The sequence below is a fragment of the Argentina anserina genome, chromosome 6, assembly GCF_933775445.1.
Source record: "Argentina anserina chromosome 6, drPotAnse1.1, whole genome shotgun sequence".
Classification (NCBI taxonomy): domain Eukaryota; kingdom Viridiplantae; phylum Streptophyta; class Magnoliopsida; order Rosales; family Rosaceae; genus Argentina; species Argentina anserina.
In genome coordinates this window covers 250,581-270,466 of record NC_065877.1, presented here as the reverse complement: position 1 = coordinate 270,466, position 19,886 = coordinate 250,581, and the positions used below count along the sequence as shown (strand labels likewise).

The 19,886-nt window shown below is 37.8% G+C and overlaps 4 protein-coding genes across 6 annotated transcripts; 2 read left to right on the top strand and 2 right to left on the bottom strand.

Moving 5' to 3' along the window:
• The first annotated feature begins 926 nt into the window (after positions 1-926).
• Positions 927-4,049, top strand: LOC126800891 (uncharacterized). Of its 3 annotated transcripts, XM_050528314.1 has the most exons (14): positions 927-1,094; positions 1,405-1,521; positions 1,651-1,707; positions 1,827-1,925; positions 2,075-2,179; positions 2,291-2,409; positions 2,507-2,608; positions 2,698-2,814; positions 2,938-3,006; positions 3,120-3,186; positions 3,284-3,337; positions 3,443-3,532; positions 3,615-3,662; positions 3,753-4,049. In XM_050528314.1, the coding sequence occupies exons 1-14, from the start codon at positions 1,074-1,076 to the stop codon at positions 3,864-3,866; spliced, it is 1,179 nt and encodes a 392-aa protein (XP_050384271.1). In that variant the 5' UTR covers positions 927-1,073; the 3' UTR covers positions 3,867-4,049. The 3 variants fall into 3 exon arrangements, with proteins under 3 accessions (XP_050384271.1, XP_050384273.1, XP_050384272.1); XM_050528316.1 differs by lacking the exon at positions 1,405-1,521; XM_050528315.1 differs by lacking the exon at positions 2,938-3,006.
• A 1,125-nt stretch (positions 4,050-5,174) lies between these two features.
• On the top strand, positions 5,175-7,809 carry LOC126800212 (uncharacterized). The gene is given in 13 exon segments (XM_050527527.1): positions 5,175-5,225; positions 5,316-5,435; positions 5,576-5,632; positions 5,739-5,846; positions 6,001-6,084; positions 6,206-6,324; positions 6,422-6,523; positions 6,640-6,756; positions 6,884-6,952; positions 7,068-7,134; positions 7,250-7,303; positions 7,411-7,483; positions 7,607-7,809. Coding segments are annotated over 13 exon segments (1,224 nt in total).
• A 2,326-nt stretch (positions 7,810-10,135) lies between these two features.
• Positions 10,136-11,052, bottom strand: LOC126800909 (uncharacterized). Its single transcript, XM_050528336.1, has 2 exons — positions 10,580-11,052; positions 10,136-10,461 (listed from the first exon to the last, which is right to left on the bottom strand). The coding sequence occupies exons 1-2, from the start codon at positions 10,670-10,672 to the stop codon at positions 10,198-10,200; spliced, it is 357 nt and encodes a 118-aa protein (XP_050384293.1). The 5' UTR covers positions 10,673-11,052; the 3' UTR covers positions 10,136-10,197.
• Positions 11,053-14,399: 3,347 nt separating this feature from the next.
• LOC126800887 (zinc finger CCCH domain-containing protein ZFN-like) lies at positions 14,400-18,439 on the bottom strand. The gene is made up of 7 exons (XM_050528309.1): positions 17,970-18,439; positions 17,070-17,227; positions 16,580-16,642; positions 16,335-16,454; positions 15,539-15,829; positions 14,987-15,316; positions 14,400-14,908 (listed from the first exon to the last, which is right to left on the bottom strand). The coding sequence occupies exons 1-7, from the start codon at positions 18,061-18,063 to the stop codon at positions 14,624-14,626; spliced, it is 1,341 nt and encodes a 446-aa protein (XP_050384266.1). The 5' UTR covers positions 18,064-18,439; the 3' UTR covers positions 14,400-14,623.
• Positions 18,440-19,886: the final 1,447 nt, after the last annotated feature.

Here is a 19,886-nt window from a genome sequence, read left to right as displayed (position 1 = left end):
CAATTAGAGAAGAGGTTTGGGTCAATTTCTCCTCCAAAGATAAACGAGTAAAAAGGTGGCAAGAGTTGAGTTATCAGATTTGCGGTTGTAAGGAAAAACTCAGAATAGAAATTGCTACAGAAATATATAAGAAAGTTCATTCAGCCGTGCTCCTCTCTCCCAGTTGGCTATTGATGTGAACACAACGCTCATTGGTGCTGATCTATATGGCAGTTTTGAGGGTTATGATGATGATGAGCAATTGTATCCTCATTTAAAGGAAGCGTTGGCCGCAGAGTTCAGGGCTGCTGCTTCTATTCCTCCTCATGATGTGCCTGCAGCATGGCCAGGCGCTATTTGTTTGGAGGATTTTGGAGTTGGTGTTGATGAACATCTCATTGCTCGTTTGCCCTGCTCCCATTATTTTCACAGGCATTGCACTGCCCAGTGGGTCAAGATCCGTCAATCGTGTCCCATTTGCCGAACCAATTTATTGCCAGTTCAATGTGATGGGAATGAAATCATTGAAATTGTCACTACTGATCCTTAAATTATTCCTCACTTTGTAATCTGCTCAATGTTGTCAAAGTCTTGGTAAACTGGTAATATAAATGATTTTGATCATTGTTGTGTATCTGATAATATATAACTTTATGTCCAATGAGTACCATATAATGAACAAAAAATCAGCGGCATATTTTTGTTGATTGGTGAGTGAGTAACGAATCACGTCGTCTTGTTATAGTGATTTTGTATGAGATCTTTTGTGATTATGGGGTCTGTATTTGGCTTCTAATACGTGCAACCACAGACCCCACTAACATAATATTCCACGTGTTATAGAGAGTTTGCTGTCTCCTCATTCCCATTTTGTTTCACGTCGTCGACTGTTTGATTTGATAATGTGAATTATTATGTGATCATTATACAAGATCATCCTCATCGTGTTTTCTGCAACATATTTCTGTGCTCCCGGAAAAAGCGCCAAACAAGAATACAGGAGGAGGAAAAACAATCTACGAGAAACAGAAATCATACAAGAATTAAAGCTCTGTTCTCTGTTTCTGGGTTCCTCTCTAGCTATTTCATGGAACATGAAGTCACCAGCCAATCCTGTAATTCATCTTTTGTTTATTGTTTGGCTTTTCCTTTCTTCCATATGTTAAACTTATGTTTGTAAATGGAAAGTAGAAACTTGTTTTTATCTGCTTCTTGTTGTCATTTTTCTTTTCTGGTTATTTGACATGTTCAATTCCTAGTCGGAAGCCTCTAAACCTTAAAGATCAATCTTTGTTATTTTGCTATTGTGGAGGAAACAGTTTTTCCTTTTACTTGAGATTGTAGCTGCATAATTGAATTCTTAGGCGTGAACTTGCATTTCTTGCAAAAACTAATGGAGTAAATTTGAGTTTGGGGTTTTGCCAGATATTATTGGGTGCAGGGCTAAGTGGGAGATCATGCAGTAGGTTTCTCCCTTCAGCTTCTTTGATATTTGTAGTTCTTCTGCTGGGGAGTGCATTTATATTATTAGAATTCAATGAGGTATATCTGATTCATATGTTCTATCTGTTGCTCAAAGATGTTTACTCTAAAATCTAAGCTTAAATTTCACCAATTATACCATCTCGTAGTCTATTAATATATGTTATGGTTTTTCTATTGTTTGCACAGAAATCATCATTTGGGAAAGTCAAAAACAGTTTACATAGTTTAAATTTCAAATGCAAGGTATGTTTTACATACAAGTGCCTTTGGCTTTGTGTATCTTTTACCTCTAAATTAACAATCAAGTACTAGATTATCGTCTTCGTTATAGTGTGGTCATTATTTTTGTTTGCCTATTTCAGACTCAAAGGCGACCTTATGGAAGTGAAACATTGCCTAGAGGTATCGTCTCCCAGACTTCTAATCTGGAAATGCGGCCATTATGGACAGTACCAAACAAGGTGAGGTTTCCAATCAATGTGTGAATTTATTTTGTGTTAACTGAACATGCTAGGTATTGATTCTTGAATACTTTCTCTCATTGTAAACTACTTATTATTCTGAAGAAGATGATGAATTTGATTATGATTTTTATGTTGTGTCCTCCTAGCGACCATTAAGGTCGTATCAGAAAAGTGCAAATTCCTCGATGAGCTTGTTAGCGATGGCCGTTGGGATCAAGCAGAAAGATCTAGTCGGTAAAATGGTCAAAAAGGTACAATGTAAATATGTATCATGCACTTCACCATCAGATAAATGTTTTTAATCTCTCCATGTATTCATAACAATAAAAGCAATGATTTCTCATATATACACCATTTTGCAGTTTCTGTCAAGTGGTTCTGCTGTGATGCTTTTTCATTATGATGGCAACGTTGATGAGTGGAAGCAATTTCCATGGAATGATCTTGTTCTTCATGTGTCTGCAGTCAATCAAACAAAATGGTACACAGGACTTACCATCAGGCCTATAATTATTTCATCTGTACTGAAAGTTGCAGTATTTAGATGCGTTTTCTGAGATAGCTTTCTTGATACCTAGGTGGTTCGCAAAGCGTTTCTTACATCCTGATATAGTTGCTCAGTACAGTTACATTTTTCTTTGGGACGAGGACCTTGGAGTTGAAAATTTCAATCCTCAAAGGTACTGAAACTGCATTTCATATTCTATAATTAAGAATACCAAGCATACTGTAAGACACTTTTGCTAAAACTTCTATGATGTACACTTAGGTATCTGTCCATTATTCGCACCGAAGGGCTTGAAATTTCACAACCAGCGCTTGATTATTCCAAGTCAGAGATCCATCATCAAATTACTGCACGCGTGAAAGGATCAGTAGTGCACAGGTCTGTTATTTAACTTGTTAATACTAATTCACAACTACAATCCTGTACCTGTGTTGATACAAACTCATTAATTTCAAGCATTAGGTGATTCTAGTTACATGTTTTTGCACGATTGTGTTGCAGAAGGACTTATAAGCCTAATGCCAATGGGACTGGCTGTGATGAACACAGTACAGCTCCTCCTTGTACCGGGTAGAAATTTGTTTCATCCAAACTAATTTTGTATTTCCTGTGAAATAGTGATGGTTTTCTAGTTATATAATTCCTCCTGCTTCAGCAAATTAGAATGAAATGCTGCATTGCAGGTGGATAGAACTGATGGCTCCGGTTTTCTCTCGAGCTGCCTGGCGTTGCGTATGGTATATGATCCAGGTGTGATACTTCCACCATTCCTGGAGCTGGAGATGGCTCTTCTAAGCGTGAAAAAGATTCGATTTTTAAATCTTATTTGTAATTTGTATATATGCAGAATAATTTGATCCATGCTTGGGGACTAGATATGCAGCTAGGCTATTGTGCACAGGCAAGCTCCTCAATGTGTCTGTCATTTCATTTGTTCAACTATCTAAGTATTTCCTCTGGCCTGTTCTGTTCCCTAAAGAGGACCTTTTGTTTTCCACTCTAATAGGGTGATCGAACGAAGAATATTGGTGTTGTAGATGCCGAGTACCTAATTCACTACGGCCGCCCTACTTTGGGGGGTCCAGATGAAAATGAGGTAAAAATTGTTAGAGTATGGCTTTGAAGTAAGCTGTAAACTTTTATCTGAGACTGACTCTTTGATTTTTTTGCTATTGCAGAAATCACCTCAGTCTAGTCACTCTAGTGCAAAGGACCATAGAGTTGATGTTAGTCTATAAACATGAATTTATCTCAGGCTATTTTTTTTAACAAAATGTGATAGGTACTTAGTTGGACTTAAGATCTAATTCGTGCAGGTGAGGAGGGAATCCTACAACGAAATGAAGATCTTCAAACGAATATGGGAAAAAGCTGCAAAGAAGGATGAGTGTTGGACTGATCCATACCCTGTTAACAGTAGCCGGCACTAAGCAGTGAATGTTCTTGTTTCTGTTCGTGGTGGAAATGTAAAATCTACAGCTTATAGAAGAAAAAGTCAGTAAGAAATCAACTCCAATTTTTGTAAACTATTAGTCAAAGAATCTCATTCAAATCTATCTTCCTAAAAGCTACTGCTGTCGAATCCTATTCATTTATGTAAAAACAATTTTGTACTTTAGAAATTAGTCAAATTACTTGATGAACTTTGCCCTTGTGGTGGTGAAAACTGAAGTAGACCTCAATCTTGTCGTAATAGTCAACAGCTCAATTATAGGTTCATGAGATTTCCCCCTAAACACCTAAACAAACACTCCTATCAATAATTCAATCCAAAACAAAATTACAGTACCAAGACTTTAGACTTTCATCTCTTTCACTCTACGTTTTACGAGTCATATGATCAATTTATCAAAAACCAGGAACACCAAAAAGTAATGAAGTATGCATTATTAGCATCAAGGAGCTGAGAAACCCACAAAGGCTCTGGCTTTTAGACTCAACCTTTTCCTAATAGTTATAGGAAGTATTTTGATTACCAAGAGTTACTAGGACTAAGTGTATCCTTTTTCGTAATCCTTGCGGAGATCAGCCATATCGTCGCATCAGTAGTTTGAAGCATGGATGATGAGCCGGATGATTCCAGGACGTTTTATTGGTGCGAAGTGAAGCAGACAGAAGTACACGAGGGACCTTACCCGAAAACATTCGATTTCATGGACGTGGATATCAGATTAAGAGCCATCACGCAAACTGGGGGCTTTTAAGTTACAGATCGATCCGTCTCCTTCTTTTCTGTTTGAGTTTAAACCAGACCTACATCTCTTAGGGAAACCGATGATTCGTTTCAACTTCACCTATCCTGAACAACGAGTTATGAGCATGAGGAAGCCCTAATTGACATGGGTCTTATTTCCATGCTGCTTGCACTGGCCGTTGGGTGCTGATTCGTGGCACGTGTCCCCTTTGCCGAACCCGAATGATTCCACTTCTGTCTGATGAAAATGATCCAACTATATATAACAACACATGAGGAAGGAACCAAACCATAAGAAAGACATACCATCTGTCTGTCTCTGATTTCTGTTAATGGATTCCCCTGCATTTTCATGGGAAATGAAGCCACCATCCGGTCGTGTAAGATCGATCGATCATCATATTTCTTTTCTTTGTTCAACGTTTAAGTTATGTGATTTGTGACTGGAGAGTGATAAACTTGCATTGGATGAGAAAGAGAGAGACTCGATCAGTCGATCTGTATTCTTTGTGTTGTCATTACTCTTTTCTGGTTATTACACACGATGCATTTCCTAGTTGGAAACATTTTCCAAAATTCAGTGGCTTTCTTACTTGTGAGTTGTGGTCGTAGCTTCTTTGGCGAAAAACTTGCATTTCTTACAAAAATTTAATCGAGTAAATTTGATTTTGTGTTTTTTTTTCAGATATCTTTGGGTGCAAAGCCAAGAAGTGAGAGATCATGCATTTGTAGGTTTCTGCCTTCAGCTTTCTTGATGGTTGTAGTCCTGCTGGGGAGTGCATTCATAGTATTGAAATTCAATGAGGTATACATGTACACCATATCCAAATTTATATGTTGGTGTTGCTTAAAGATGTTTAATCTAATATGTAAATCTTGAATTTCATACCATCTGTCTATCTTATCCCATGTTTCTTGTGTTAATCAGTAAATTTATTTGCACAGAAATCATCATTTTCAACAGTCAAAAACAGTTTGCGGAGAATAAATGTCAATTGCAAGGTTTGAGTTCCATCTACATGCTTTCTGCTTTGTATACATCAAAACAATTGACGACTGTAATTTTCGTCTTTGCTGTTCATTACCTATAAATGTATCTCTGTTTTAGAATCTCAGAAGGCCTTATGGAAGTGAACCATTGCCTAGAGGTATCGTCTCTGCAACTTCTGATCTGGAAATGCTGCCACTATGGAGAACGCCTAAACAGCCTAACATGGTTAAGGTTTTCGTGCGAACTTAATTATGTTAACTGAAAATGCTAGATATTTGGTCCTGGCTATATGCTATCTATGTACTATTCTGAGAAAAAGATGTATTTGACCATGATTTCTATGCTTGTCTCCTCCCAGCCACCTTCAAGATTTGACCAGAAAAGTGCAAATTCCACAATCAGCTTACTAGCGATGGCGGTTGGGATCAAGCAGAAAGATCTAGTTGGTAAAATGATCAAAAAGGTATGAAGTGAGTCTGTGTATGTATATATATGCCGCTTACCAGCCTCCAGATATATATTTATATCTTTTGATCACTGCTTGTACTCATAAAAACAATGGCTTGTTATACATTATATTGCAGTTCCTATCAAGTGGTTTTGTTGTTATGCTTTTTCATTATGATGGTAATGTTGATGAGTGGAAGCAATTTCAGTGGAGTGATCGTGTTATTCATGTTTCTGCAGTCAATCAAACAAAATGGTACACATGACATTCCTCCTGTCGAATATTTCATTTGTATTAGAGATTTCTTTAATGATTTAAGTGTTTTCTCAGTGATAAATTTCTTGATGCTTAGGTGGTTTGCAAAGCGTTTCTTGCATCCTGATATAGTTGCTGAGTATAGTTACATATTCATATGGGATGAGGACCTTGGAGTTGACAATTTTAATCCTCAACGGTATTGCAGCTGCATTTCCTTCTAGCAAAGTTAGGATACTTACTTGCATTTGAAGAACTGCTCGACTTTAGCTGTTGCCGAAACTTTATATTGTTCTTCTTCTGCAACACTTGTAGGTATGTGTCCATAATTCAAAGGGAAGGGCTGGAAATATCACAACCGGCACTTGATTTTTCCAAGTCCGAGGTGCATCACCTAATTACTGCGCGCATGAAAAGACTATTAGTCCACAGGTCTGTTATTTTACAAGGCAACTAGCTAATACTAATTCATGACTACAGTCCTCATACTTCTGTAATTTGAACCATTTCAAGCAGTTGGTGTCTGTAGTTACATGCGTTTGGACAATTATTTCTGCAGAAGGATTTACAAGCATAATCCAAATGGTACTGGTTGCGATGAAAACAGTAGAGCTCCTCCTTGTACCGGGTAGAAATTTGTTTTGTCCTGGCTAATGTTTTGTATTTCTTTCAAAAGAATGATGGTTTTGTAGTCATAGAAGTCATCCTGCTTCAGCAAATTAGAATAAAGTGCTGCATTGCAGGTGGATAGAATTGATGGCTCCAGTTTTCTCTCGAGTTGCCTGGCGCTGCGTATGGTATATGATCCAGGTGTGTTTAATTCTACCATTTCTGGAGCTCGAGATAGCTCTTTTAAGCGTGACAAGAATTGGACTTCGATCTTTTTCCCCATGATCAACAACAATTGATATTTGTGTATATGCAGAATAAGTTGATCCATGCTTGGGGACTAGATTTGCAGCTTGGCTATTGTGCACAGGCAAGCTCCTCAATGCATCTTTCGTTTCATTTGTTCTACTATTGAAGTGTATTTCCTCAGGCCTGTTCTATTACCTGAAGGAAACCTTTTGCTTTCCGATTCAATAGGGTGATCGAATGAAGAAGATTGGTGTCGTAGATGCCGAATACCTAGTCCATTACGGCCTCCCTACATTGGGAGGTCTGGACGAAAATGAGGTGAAAACTGTTTAGGGTAGCTATGAAGTAAGCTGTTATCTTTTATCTGAGACTGACTCTTTGATGGCTTGGTATTGCAGAGATCAAATCAGTCTAGTACAAAGAGCCATAGAGTTGATGTCAGTCTCCAAACGTGCATGAACTCTTGATGTCTTAACATAATGTAATATGATCTCATTGGACTTGCAATCTAATTTCATGCAGGTGAGGATGGAATCCTTTAGAGAAATGAAGATGTTCCGACGAAAATGGGAAAAAGCTGCAAAGAACGATCATTGTTGGATTGATCCCTACGCTGCTAACACTTAACAGCAGCCGGCACTAAGCAGTGAAGTTCCGAAGTCTGAATGTTCTTGTTCTTAGTAGAGAGAATCAGAAAGAGTTCAACTTCAGTTTTTTGTATGCCATTAGTCCGAGCATATCTGAAATCGCACTCAACTCTCTCTGCCTAGAGATAGAAGTCCTTAGAAGTTACTGCAGTCATAAAATCTTTCCATTGATGTAGTTTTTCTTCTACCTTACCCTTCATTATTTCAAATAACTTGAAAAAACTTGGCATTTGCACCCCAATATTGTATTCTGTACAGAAAAAGCTATGCTCATTTTTTATGTAAGTTCCGACATGAACCGATAATGGTCCAAATTAATGTCCAGCACAATAATAGCACCACCTTTACTCTTTCACGAAGATAGTAGGTGATTCAACTTAACAAGTATAGACTACTTCAGAAAGAAACTTAAAAATGGTGCTGCTACGCTCACAGTTGCTTCTGTAAAGGCAGATGGGGCCTGGAGGGCTAATCGGGCTATTACTACAAAATCCCAACTAATATACAAAACCCCCCACACCTTTTTTCTTGCATGTTGTACAATATGTCATGCTAGCACCATTACCATAGGCACATATTCATGCAACATGAACTATTGTCCACCATAGTCAAACCAGGACTCAACACAAAAGAAAAAAGTACAACAAGGAAAAAGAGATACTAGTAATGAAGTGATGGGCAAATAATGGTGAATACAGAAACTTTTCAACTGGTCCACACCAAGAGAATCAATATGAAGTAAGACCATCCTTTATGAACTCACATACGGTTCACTTGATTGTCTAAATCTTAGCTCAATTGGTTTACTCCAACTAAGTATCACCATCTTAAGCATGAAAAAGAAACGTGAATAGGCTTGGGATAATATGTACAAGTCTCGCAACCATTCTAAAAGACTAAAACCATCATTATATATGCTAACTAAAGCACTAATCAACTCGACCAAATAAGCATGACAAAAAGCATGTAACAGGCAAAATGTATAGAAGCCTTCCCATGTGATGCATTTGAAGAGAACTCTAAGATAAGCATGACCTCACTTAGACAAGGGAAGTTCACAGGAAATTAAGGGCATGATCTAAACACCCACAATGTGGTTGACATATATGTTCATTAAGCGCACATGGGTTGTTAGCTGCTTGGCTTGTTGCACATAGACATAGTAGTCAACAATACTAACAAAGGTCTATGAGATTCCCACTAAAAAAAATTCCTATTAAGTAATCTCAAATGCGAATCCGAGCCCACCTAATAGTACTTCAATCTCTAATTATATTAGAAGCAATTTCTACCCAAAGCACAAACATACCAAGATTTAGACTCCTATAAATCATCTACAACTCTCATATGAAAGAACCATATAAACTATGGATAGTAAGCATAAAGTAAGCATTGATAGCCCTCAAGGAGCTGAGAAACCACCATAGCAATTCAAGGGCCAAGGCTTCACTGTCCTGCCCAACTTCCAGCTACCTTAATAATAAGGGTTCGCTGCACCTACATGCATTGATATCATCACCATATCTCATCCACCTATACTTAAAAAACAAAATCCACCTATTTAGGGCTTCACCGCCTCCAACAATTAGTAATCTCATCAATTTGGGGTATTTGGATAGCTGGCAAGACATATCTCTCTCACAGTCTCACTCTCACTCCACCAATTAGGGTACCCCTACGATCAATTTTGGGGACCATTCAAATCAGCCATGACAGATCTAGCAAGTTAGTTTCTCTAAACATTATCAAACGAAAGATCAGATCAGAAGATAAGGTAGTGGACGCAACAGAAGCACAGTGGCAGCAATGAGTTACCAATTTCCATTTAAACATCAAATAAAACTCCATCTACTTCAATATGTTCACATCCCACCAGTGTAAATTAATAATTGAGCATGCAAAGTATGCAACACCATAAGAGTATACTTAACTATAGAGAACTTGAATCTTGATCCTAGTTATGAGTGTCACAGAAGCCCCACTAAACAATTGCATTAATATATTCTTTTAACCAAACAATAAAATATCATAACATCCCCAATAGCTCCATTAACAATAACAATGTTTCCCCAAATACTCCAGAATTATCCTAATCTTGGCAATGTGCTATCTCCAGACTCCAGGCATTGCTTATTCCAGCGAAAAAAACTATTCTGAACAAAAAGAAAATTCCCACTAGATATAGGAAAAAAAACTAACCTGGAAATAGCAACCCACAAGAAGTGAAACACTTAAATTTCAGAACTTATAAACAAAAAAAATGGAGAACAAATATTCTTTTCCATCCAGACTCCCCAACAGCAAAATCAAGATTGCCCCAAGCAAACAATATATATTATAACTTTTATAAAATATAGAGGAAATAGAGTTAGTAATGGCATCCAAAGCAATTACAGGTCTTGGGAGTGAAAGAACAGAAACCAAAGGGCCTGTTGGGAATGTTGCAATTGATTGCATAGCAACAAGGAGATGGCAAGCAAAGACCTTTAGCTCCTCCACAGCAAGTACACAGCGCACAAATCTGAAAGCTCCCCAACTTCCTCCTAGTCTCATTCATCACCAAAGTCTTCAACTTTTCAGGTTCTATCAGTGGCACAAATGGTGGTTCCTCCACTCTGTCAGACCCATTTGCCTGAAAACCCAAAATACAGAAACATGTCAAAACCCAGTAAGGAAAACTCATGAGCAGTTTAAATTGAAAAGTAAGAGTAAATGGATCTAAAGATGGGGTCTTCAAGAGAAACACTCACATGGGTTGAGCTTTGTTCAGTGCAAATGACCTCAGAAGCCAAAAAGAGCAGCAATATGAGAGAGAGGATGACCCCATAAGAAGAAGGCATCATGGTCTCTTGAGATGGGAGTAGTGCTTGTTTACTTTGGTTTGTTGAGTCTTGTGAGACAAGAGTCTAGAGAGTTTGGATTAAAAAGGAGTGAGCTGTGAAGTGGGTCACTTCATCTCTCTTTTTTTCTTGAGAGGCTTCGATTTGGTGTATCATAAAATGTTTAAATTGAGGGTTTTAATGGGGTATGAGCTGCTTAAATTGATGGGTTTTGCATATATATGGTGGGAACTGGGAAGGGTGAAAGGAGAGTGGCTTTGGGTTTGGGAAGGAAGAGGGTTTTGTTGAAGCAAAGAGAGACTACAGTGGCCTCTCAAGTCTAGAGACTACTGGTGTGGTGGTGGCGGACAGAGGTATAGAAACCCCTCTGCCCTCTCCTATTTCTGTGAATGTCATTATGTGAGGCACTACATTTGTCTATACCTCTTCTGTAATTTCACAGCCTTCCTACCACGTCCCAATTAGACCGCCATAGTAATTCACAAATAAATCCCGAGTCTTCACGCGGCGTGTAAGTTTCATGTTACTATTTTCACATTAAACGCCCATGATAGAATAAAGATAAAACTCATGTTACCGTGTAGAATTATAACGACAGATAATAAAATCTTAAAATTATTTCTAAACTACACTCATTACAACTTTAGGTAAAGAAAATAAATTATTTATTTATATTACTATTAATAACTCAAACACACTTTATCAACTAAAATTACTGTAAAAAAACATAAGAATCTTTTGAATATATTTTATTTTGGACTTCTCACCATTTGCACAAAAACGTCCTAAAACTTGCCCAATTCAAATTTGTATGCTTATTTCAATGAAATTGATGAAAAAGACGATTACGCCCTCACTTTAATCATCTCATTTGACGATCTCACATTCTCACAATCTCACTCATCATTCATTTCATATCTCTCTCTCTCTCTCTCTTGACTCAACGACGGGGATCGTCGATGACACCGCCACCTCACCGTCGAACAAGTTGACGTCTGGCTTGAACTGATCGAAGAGCAACGTGTGGTGGAACGGGTTGGACCCATATACGAGCACCCGCACCTTGCTCCGGGAGAGACTGACGCGAGCTTCGAACTTTGTTGCGGTTAGATCTGCATGAAGGCGATGACGACAAACTTGATGTTGAGGAGATCGAACTGAAGACGAGGTCAATGACTGACGTACAATGGGGACAAATGAGTATGTAATTAGGTGAAATGGTTGAAGATCTACACGAAACCTTTGGTTTTGGATATCATGTTGATCACTATACCCAGGGGCGTATCTAGGGCATTGGGGGGAGGGATTCAAGTCCTTCCAAGAATTTAGGAAATACTTACCTAAGTACATGCTTGGTTTTAAAGTTTTGTTAATATCAAGCTCATCCAAGATCAAATCTCAACAACTGCATATTTGTGTGTCTATTTTTCCATTTACTACCAATCTTTCTTAATTTCTTCAACATTTAATTAGTCTATTTTATTTTCATTGTACATTAATTTTGATTAAGGTTTTTGATCAATTCCAAAAAATTCCTTTTGCAAATTGACTAAACTTATGATAATTTTGAATGGATTGTTATTTTCACATCAAAATCTCGTTCACACGGTCAGTAGCTGACCATAAATTCATGCTCAACCACCATTAGATATAAATCCAAGGATGTGGAAAATCTTTTTTAAATAGAGTTATTTTGTTTTTAACCTACTGACTGTGTGAACAGGATTGTTTCACATAAACAAGGTATACATTTAATATATTATAGTTGAATATTTTATGCACTACAAATTCTATCACTTCGGTTGTTGAGGAAAAAATTCAATTCCTCCGAGTTGTGAATTCTGGATCCGACACCGACTATACCAAGGTTATGATTCCAACATCACAACAATTTGGTTTTTATTTCCCTCATTTTGGCATGTTGCAGTAAAGGAACACACACTCCATACAATATTTCAAAGACATTGCTGAAGTGTTTATATTTGGCTTCATGGTTTATTGGCACCTCTCGTGGATCAAATTTTGATAATAATCATTGTGGCATCATGGTATTATAGCATTGTTGACGTTGAGTTCGTGGTTTTGTAGAATCATGTTTCTTATTTTGAACGGGATGGGTTGTTATGTTTGTTATGGAAATCATATATAAAAGTTATATTATGCAGTTGACTCAAGGCTTTATCGGAGATCAATGATTATGATTCAATTTCCATGGGTTATTAGGTATGAATAACATGTTTACTGGAGTGTCAATAATTTGTTATTTGGAGGTTATTGGGTGTCAGTAATTTGTTATTAAAGGTTACTGAGTGTCAATAATTTGTTATTTGAGGGGTTACTATGTGTCAATAATTTGTTATTGGAGGTTACTGAGTGTCAATAATTTGTTATCTGAAAGGTTACTAAGTGTCAATAATTTGTTATCTGAAAGGTTACTAAGTGTCAATAATTTGTTATTGGAGGTTACAGAGTATTCGTAATTTGTTATTTGGGAAGTTACTGGGTGTCAGTAATTTTTTCCGGTGACCGGTGGCCAGAGTCCGACGACGGCGACCAAAGTCTGGTGACTGGTGGTCGGAGTTCGCAAGGTTCTGGCAAAGTGTAATATTTCGTCAACTTTTTCTATAAATAAGTGTTTAGATAGATAAGAGTACAATGATTTTAAAAACTATAGTTTTTTGTACTAATTGTGCAAATATTAGTTTATCTTGTGTTGAAATGTTCAAATTTTTAACTTTGTCATTGAAATGGACAATTAGATGGTTAAATTAGTATGAAATGGTCATATTCTATTTTATTTTTGATAAATTTTTAATATATGAATAGTATATATGTAAATAGAAAAATATAGAAAGTAAATAGAAAATATAATAAATAATTATCCATAATTTTGCCCACTATCTTTACAAATAACTTCCCAATTTCTATTTTTACATGTGGGTAACTTCTTTATCTCCCTATGTGCGAATGCTAGTTGATATTATTCGTTTGATGTTGAAGGCATGAAGACTCATGGATTCGAATTAGTTTAGTACTCACTTTAATAAGTGTAATTCTTGTATAAGACCATTAGAGGAGGCTTCCATTTGACCAGTTGCTTTTGAATACTAGGGGTGATGACAATGACTTGTTGAAGTACTAACCATGTTGCCAAAAGACTTGAAAGTTGTTGAAGTCTTACTTGAAAGTTGAAACAATGACAGTGATCAATTCGACTATGCAGGGAAAATGATTACCACGGACTTTCCACTTTTTTGACTAAGAAATAGCAGCATGGTGTCCATATGTGGTAACGACCCAGCAGTTTCTGCATATCACTGAAGATTGTTATGGCTACAAATGAAACCATGTCTGGGCACCTTGACTGTGAGTCTGTGATTGACCACTTTCACTCCTGCAATCCTGCAAGTGTAGAAATTTTGGCATTCAAACTCTGTGGCAAAGAAGGCTTTATACTCAATCAGATCCCAGTTGTGGCATATTCAAGTACATTACTAGGAGAATCAATTCAGGATGTGCATCTACGAAATATCAATAAACAATCACCAGTCACTAGTCACATAATGAGATCACAATAGTGAGGAACCTGTAAAGTGAGAGGGATGCCATCATATTGCAAAAAGAAGAAGTGCGTTACATATTATACTGGGGCAAAGTAAATCACCAAAGTCAGAAAATTGGGATTTTGGAAGGAGAGAATGTTCACATTGGTTTTTTTTTTTTCCAAATGTTACAGTGATAATATTTGCAGATTTTTATACAATGCAAAGCATCAATGTGAATTTCAGAAGTAGGTTGATTCTGTCAGCTGAATTCATTATCAGGACATAATAAACATGACATGGTTTCTGTAAACCTCCCTGAAATTGGAAATCAATTTACAGATAAACTCTTGTTTATCATCCCCCAATGACTGTTAAATTTAGATCAGCTCATTTTGTTCTTGAGCAGCTTTCATTCCTCTGTGTCAATAATTTCATCTGCTGCAGAAGGCATCTGCCTAGGCTCTGATATTGAAAGTCTCCTAGGCTTTGTTGATCCTGCTTCAACTAGACCTTCTGATGATAAATTTAATGAGGTGGTGGCCGATGATGACCCCAACAACCGGCGCACAGGGCTTTCAGCCGAAGATGATGCAGCAAGGTTGTAAGTGAAGATACCCATAGGGTGGTCAAACTTGCAACTCGGACCAAACTTACAGATACCATAACGAGAATAAAAGATGCACAAAGGTTCTCCCTGTTTAAAACCATATCTCAAAGTTAGATGATACTTGCTAGTTAGCTATAACTAAAACCATCAACAGAAGTAACTCACCGGTCGCAAAGGAAGGCCTATTGGACTTAAAACACAATCTGGAGCAGGAATTAGTCGCTCCCTAGGATGATGGAACCTACATACTGCACCAAACTTACAGTCACCTGTCTTCATGTAGAACTGGCACTCTGGTTGACCAGGTCTCTCAGGAAATACATTTTCCCTCTGCAATGCATAGAACCCTACAGGAATAGAGCCGGACCGGTATGGGGAATAGGCCCCTTGTGATCCTGAATTTTCTGGTTCTCGTTGGCGTGAAGTTCCATAAATTTGACTGCTTCCTACTGTTTGCTGCTGCCCCTCTGAAGTTGTAATGGAGCCAACCTGGCCCTGTAAAAATTACCATCCAACAAGCATGTTTTAAATTTCTCAATGCTCATAAAAAATGAACTTAAAAACTTCTGCTTAAGGACTCTTAGATATTATGCCACCAAAAAAAGGCAGACTACTTTCTTCGGAGACAAATAATACCTAATTGCACCCTAAATTGCTATTAGACACTATAACAACTGCATCATAGCATATTGCACCAAAGGGTATGATAAAACTTACGCTGTATGTGCTCCATCCTGGGACTGATACCACTCCTTGAGGAACAATAAGAGGAGCATAACTTGATGGACCTTGCCAGCGTGGACTGGGAATAAAAGATGCTCTTGACCAGTTTGTAACTCCTCCCGGGTACGACTGTTGACCAGGTGTAGTTGAGGATTGGACAGTAGGATATACAGGAGAACCTCCCAATGAAACCATCATATTAGTAGGTTGTGGATGGTGGAATTTACAAGTGCTTGCAAACTTGCATTGTCCAGTTCGTAAATAATAAGCACATTCAATCTCATTCTGCAGATAAGAAAGGGCAAAGAAAGTTAAGAAAGATGAGGCAACACACACACACCAACAGAAGAAGAATCTCTAAATCCAAAAGTGATAGGCATTTCCAGGTCTGTAAGATGCTTGAACACATGTACAAGGAGAAATGTGCTAAATGAACTAATATAGAATATTTTGAAAATAGAGCTATTATAAAGAAACACTTGCCGATTACTTGCCTCCGATGTCCAAACATAACAAGATGGAATAGGGGGATAATAGTCATAATACATTATAATACATAGTAGTTTTGTTCTAGCATCTGTATGACACTTATAGCAATTTTGTCTGGTACCTCCAAAATCTACCCTGTCAACCAGATGCATTTATTTTAGTCCCTTACTCCCAAAGAACCTTATCAAAAATCTAGCATTCAATTAAGTTAAGCGAAGAAACTTTGATTCTAACTGAAGAGATGAAAATGTGCAAAAGCCAATTCAAGTGACAATGAGTGAGAGTTAACAGAAGATCGAACCGGTCGAAGTGGATAGCCTAAGATATTTAAGGCAACTCTTCCAGCAATTCCTGCCTTGTCTCTAGGATGATGAAACTTGCAGGTCGCTCCAAACTTGCAAGTTCCTGTCTTCAGGTAGTACTGGAGAGCAGTTCAACCAACATATTAGCATGTCAAACCCAAGAAAATGAGAGAGTAAATAATCACTATACTACATTACTACACGAGCTGCATGTCATTACAAAAACTTTCACGAAGATACATGCCTGACATTCAGGTTGACCAATTCTTTCTGGGAACTCCCCCTTCATTCTTGCGGTGGCAATAGCCTGGCAATAAACAAACCTTGTTATATATAAATCTAGATGAAATTTCATCACAATTAACTTCAAGCTTCAACATGAAAAGGCTTGACGTAGGATACATTAGTACATCAGTCTACAGAACAATCTACCTAGGGAAGCAACACTGGGAGGGAAACAGGGGAAGTGTCAAAAACCTGTTTAGTATGGACGTTACAAACTTATGGATATTATTGTCAAAACATGAAAGAAATCTGAAGTTTTAGGTTTTAAATCAGTTCTAGCAAACACGGAACGAAAAAGTTAAGATGAGTAAAAAAAAACTTGAACTTGGAAGCAATATCATAGCAGAAAAAGACATATCAGAAGTTATTAAACTATTTGAAACTGAATGCATCAGAAGATGACATTAACCCTTGGCTCATAAATACTTGTTATACATGCTGCAACTTACCAGCTTTCGGTTAGGAGGATGATTGAAGCGACATGTAGCCCCAAATCTACAGAGACCTGTTCTGATGTAGTAAGAACAATCTGGCTCTCCTGGTCGCTCAGGATATGGTCCAGGTTCCATTGTTTCACTCGATCTCATATTCATTTGCCACATTGCATCTGAAATAACATTGTGCAAGTTAATCACATTGTAACATACACACCAACTAAAGATCAAAGAAAAGTAATAATTTCAAAAGGTCCATTTCCTCCTGCAATGTGTGTCATCGTACTCCCTCACCTTAAAAAAAGACCAAGTACAGAAACATATTGTGGCTTACACCTGCAATTCAATTCACTGGTTGCAGCTAAAGAACGTTGCCGAGGCTTATATATTCAATGACAGAAATTGTCAAAATTACGTTTCATCTAAATCTTCAATCCCTCACTTCCAATCTTCATATTTTGAAACTTAAAAAGGTAAGCTTTTGCTTAAATAGCAAGTCAAGTTCTACACATAGCAGTAATTGAACCCTAAAATCATCGAAAGGACGAAAGAATTGCATGAGATTTAGAAATGAAAACAGAACAAGGCAAAACAGCATTGAAGAAACAGGACAATATTTAAAATTAATATATTAAACTAAATTTTAAAAAAGAAAGAGAAAGAAGAAGAAGAAGAAGAAGAAGAAGAAGACGGTTTTAGTCAAAATCAAGAGATACATGCAAATTGCAGACCCCGGAATCGGAATTGGTAAGACGGAAGAGAGAAAGATTCAATGTGAAAAGGGCAGAAAGGACAATTCACACGGGCGACATCATCGATCGACATAGATTGAAAAACAAGCAACCAACGATGGGAAAGAAGAAACAGAGAGAAACAAAGGAGCAACGTTGTGAGAATGAATGAACAAATGTAAACCTTGTGTCAAGGAGGGTGACAGTGAGGGAGCGTCGTCGGTCACCGGCGGGGCGGCAGAAGCACGGGACATGGGAATTCCGGCATCGAAGTCCATGATGATGATTTCGGCTCTGTGTGTCTCTGTGAGTGAGTTGAGTCAGTGAGTCACCGAGCCAGTCTCACCAGAATTCCCATTTCATTCATTCATTCACTCACTCACTCACTTCCCCTCACCCACCACCTACCTGTCACTCTAGCCAATTCCGCCCCTCCGATCAAACACTAATCTCTAACCTAACCGAATTCCCAACCAGACCAAAAAAAAACACAGTTACCAAACAGCAAACAACAGTTTAGTTTCCTCCACAAACACAGAGCTTCGGTTTGGTTCTAGAGAGAGAAAGTGTTACAGAAAATTGTAGGGAGAGAGAAAAGAAAGAGAGAGAGAAAGAGGAGCGGTGTGTTCTCCTCTCCACAAAAACGAAGGGAGAGGAATAAAAACCAACCATCTCTTAACCAGACAGCTTTTTTCACCCGCGTTTTGGAAATAAACGGAACCCGAACCCACTCTCCCACCCGCGCGAGTATGCCTTCCCTTCTACTCGCGCCCTCTGCGCCACGCGTGCTGCCGCTGCCACACCTTTTCGCTCTGCTAAGCTTTTTCTGCTCGACGTCAATGCCTAAACCAATTTTTGAAGTCCACGTGGTGGAATCTGGGAGCGAGTAGCGACTCTTCCCCAGGGATGCGAGTGGCGAAGAGCTCAAACCGGGTACCAGAAACTCGGACCGCTTCGTATAACTGCTTTTACTATTTCCAGCTGATTTCTTTTATTTTCCCAGTAACTTCTCTCTCTTTTTTTTCTTTTAAATTCGTATTTTTCTGTTAAATCGTGTTTTTGTTTGGTTGATCTGTTTTCTTTAGGGATGAGTTAATCTGTATTACTTGTTAATTTCTAGAAGCATAGTACGGGAGACGTTTACGTTCTAATGGTTCTATAGTTCTACAGGCAATGGTCGGCAGGTTATTCCTATACTCTAAGCACCGTGCTTAGAATAAATACTATGTAACTATAGTTGACGTATGCAAGCACTAATTAAATCTTTAGTGCAATTCATTATTATGGTGTGATGAATTCGTATTTCCAATTAAACACCATTAGAAGTATGCGTCTTAATATACAGTTACAATATTAAAGTCTCGATTAAAGCATGTCACACTTACATTACACGTGTTGTAACTGCAAGTAATTTGAATCTATGAATATTTGATTGAAGACTGTAACGTATAACCAAATTAGCAGTTTTAAGTGGGGCAGTTGGATCGATGATTATAACAAAGTAACTGAATTGAGCAGGTTTGAATGAGGCGATGAGATCGAGAGCTGGTAACACATAACTGAATTACGTAATCTAATATGTACATCGCAATGTGATCAAGGATTGTAATACATAACTTGATTTATAGTGAAAATATAGAGAAATTGTAACGGAGAAAATGAATGGTAATTTAAGGTCGTGACAATTGATAAGAGATAGTAACAGATGTGCAACTTGTGTGCTACACACTATGACGATCCAATGAAGATTAAAGTAAAAGAGAGTCATGATGGAAATGTAATGGTATTAGGTCAATTATAGTGACATCACAACAAAGGGGAAAAAAAAGGGTTAGCCATCCATATTGCTTTCCAACCATTGAATGAAGGAAATGGAAATTGGAAAAGTGTATGGGGGAAAGGATAAAGGGTCTTGTCTACCATATATGTGTGTGTATGCACATATTTTCTACCCAAAAATAGGTTTCTAGAGGGTACTAAATTTGTGGCATTGTTGAGCCAAAATAGGTAGCTAAAATGGTAGCCCCTCAAAAACTAGATTTAGGTGCAGTGTTGCACTATGAACAAAAGATGTCAAATTTTCCTATTTCTATGCATGCAT

Excerpts from the sequence above, each read along its gene's own strand:
- LOC126800891 (XM_050528314.1), top strand. The coding sequence starts at position 1,074 with ATGAAGTCACCAGCCAATCCT. Across the intron at positions 1,522-1,650 it reads TATTATTAGAATTCAATGAG|AAATCATCATTTGGGAAAGT; the intron begins GTATATCTGATT and ends TTGTTTGCACAG. Across the intron at positions 3,338-3,442 it reads AGCTAGGCTATTGTGCACAG|GGTGATCGAACGAAGAATAT; the intron begins GCAAGCTCCTCA and ends CCACTCTAATAG.
- LOC126800909 (XM_050528336.1), bottom strand. The coding sequence starts at position 10,672 with ATGATGCCTTCTTCTTATGGGGTCATCCTCTCTCTCATATTGCTGCTC. Across the intron at positions 10,462-10,579 it reads CTGAACAAAGCTCAACCCAT|GCAAATGGGTCTGACAGAGT; the intron begins GTGAGTGTTTCT and ends TTGGGTTTTCAG.
- LOC126800887 (XM_050528309.1), bottom strand. The coding sequence starts at position 18,063 with ATGGACTTCGATGCCGGAATTCCCATGTCCCGTGCTTCTGCCGCCCCG. Across the intron at positions 17,228-17,969 it reads GTCACCCTCCTTGACACAAG|ATGCAATGTGGCAAATGAAT; the intron begins GTTTACATTTGT and ends ATGTTATTTCAG. Across the intron at positions 16,455-16,579 it reads TTGGTCAACCTGAATGTCAG|TACTACCTGAAGACAGGAAC; the intron begins GCATGTATCTTC and ends ACTGCTCTCCAG.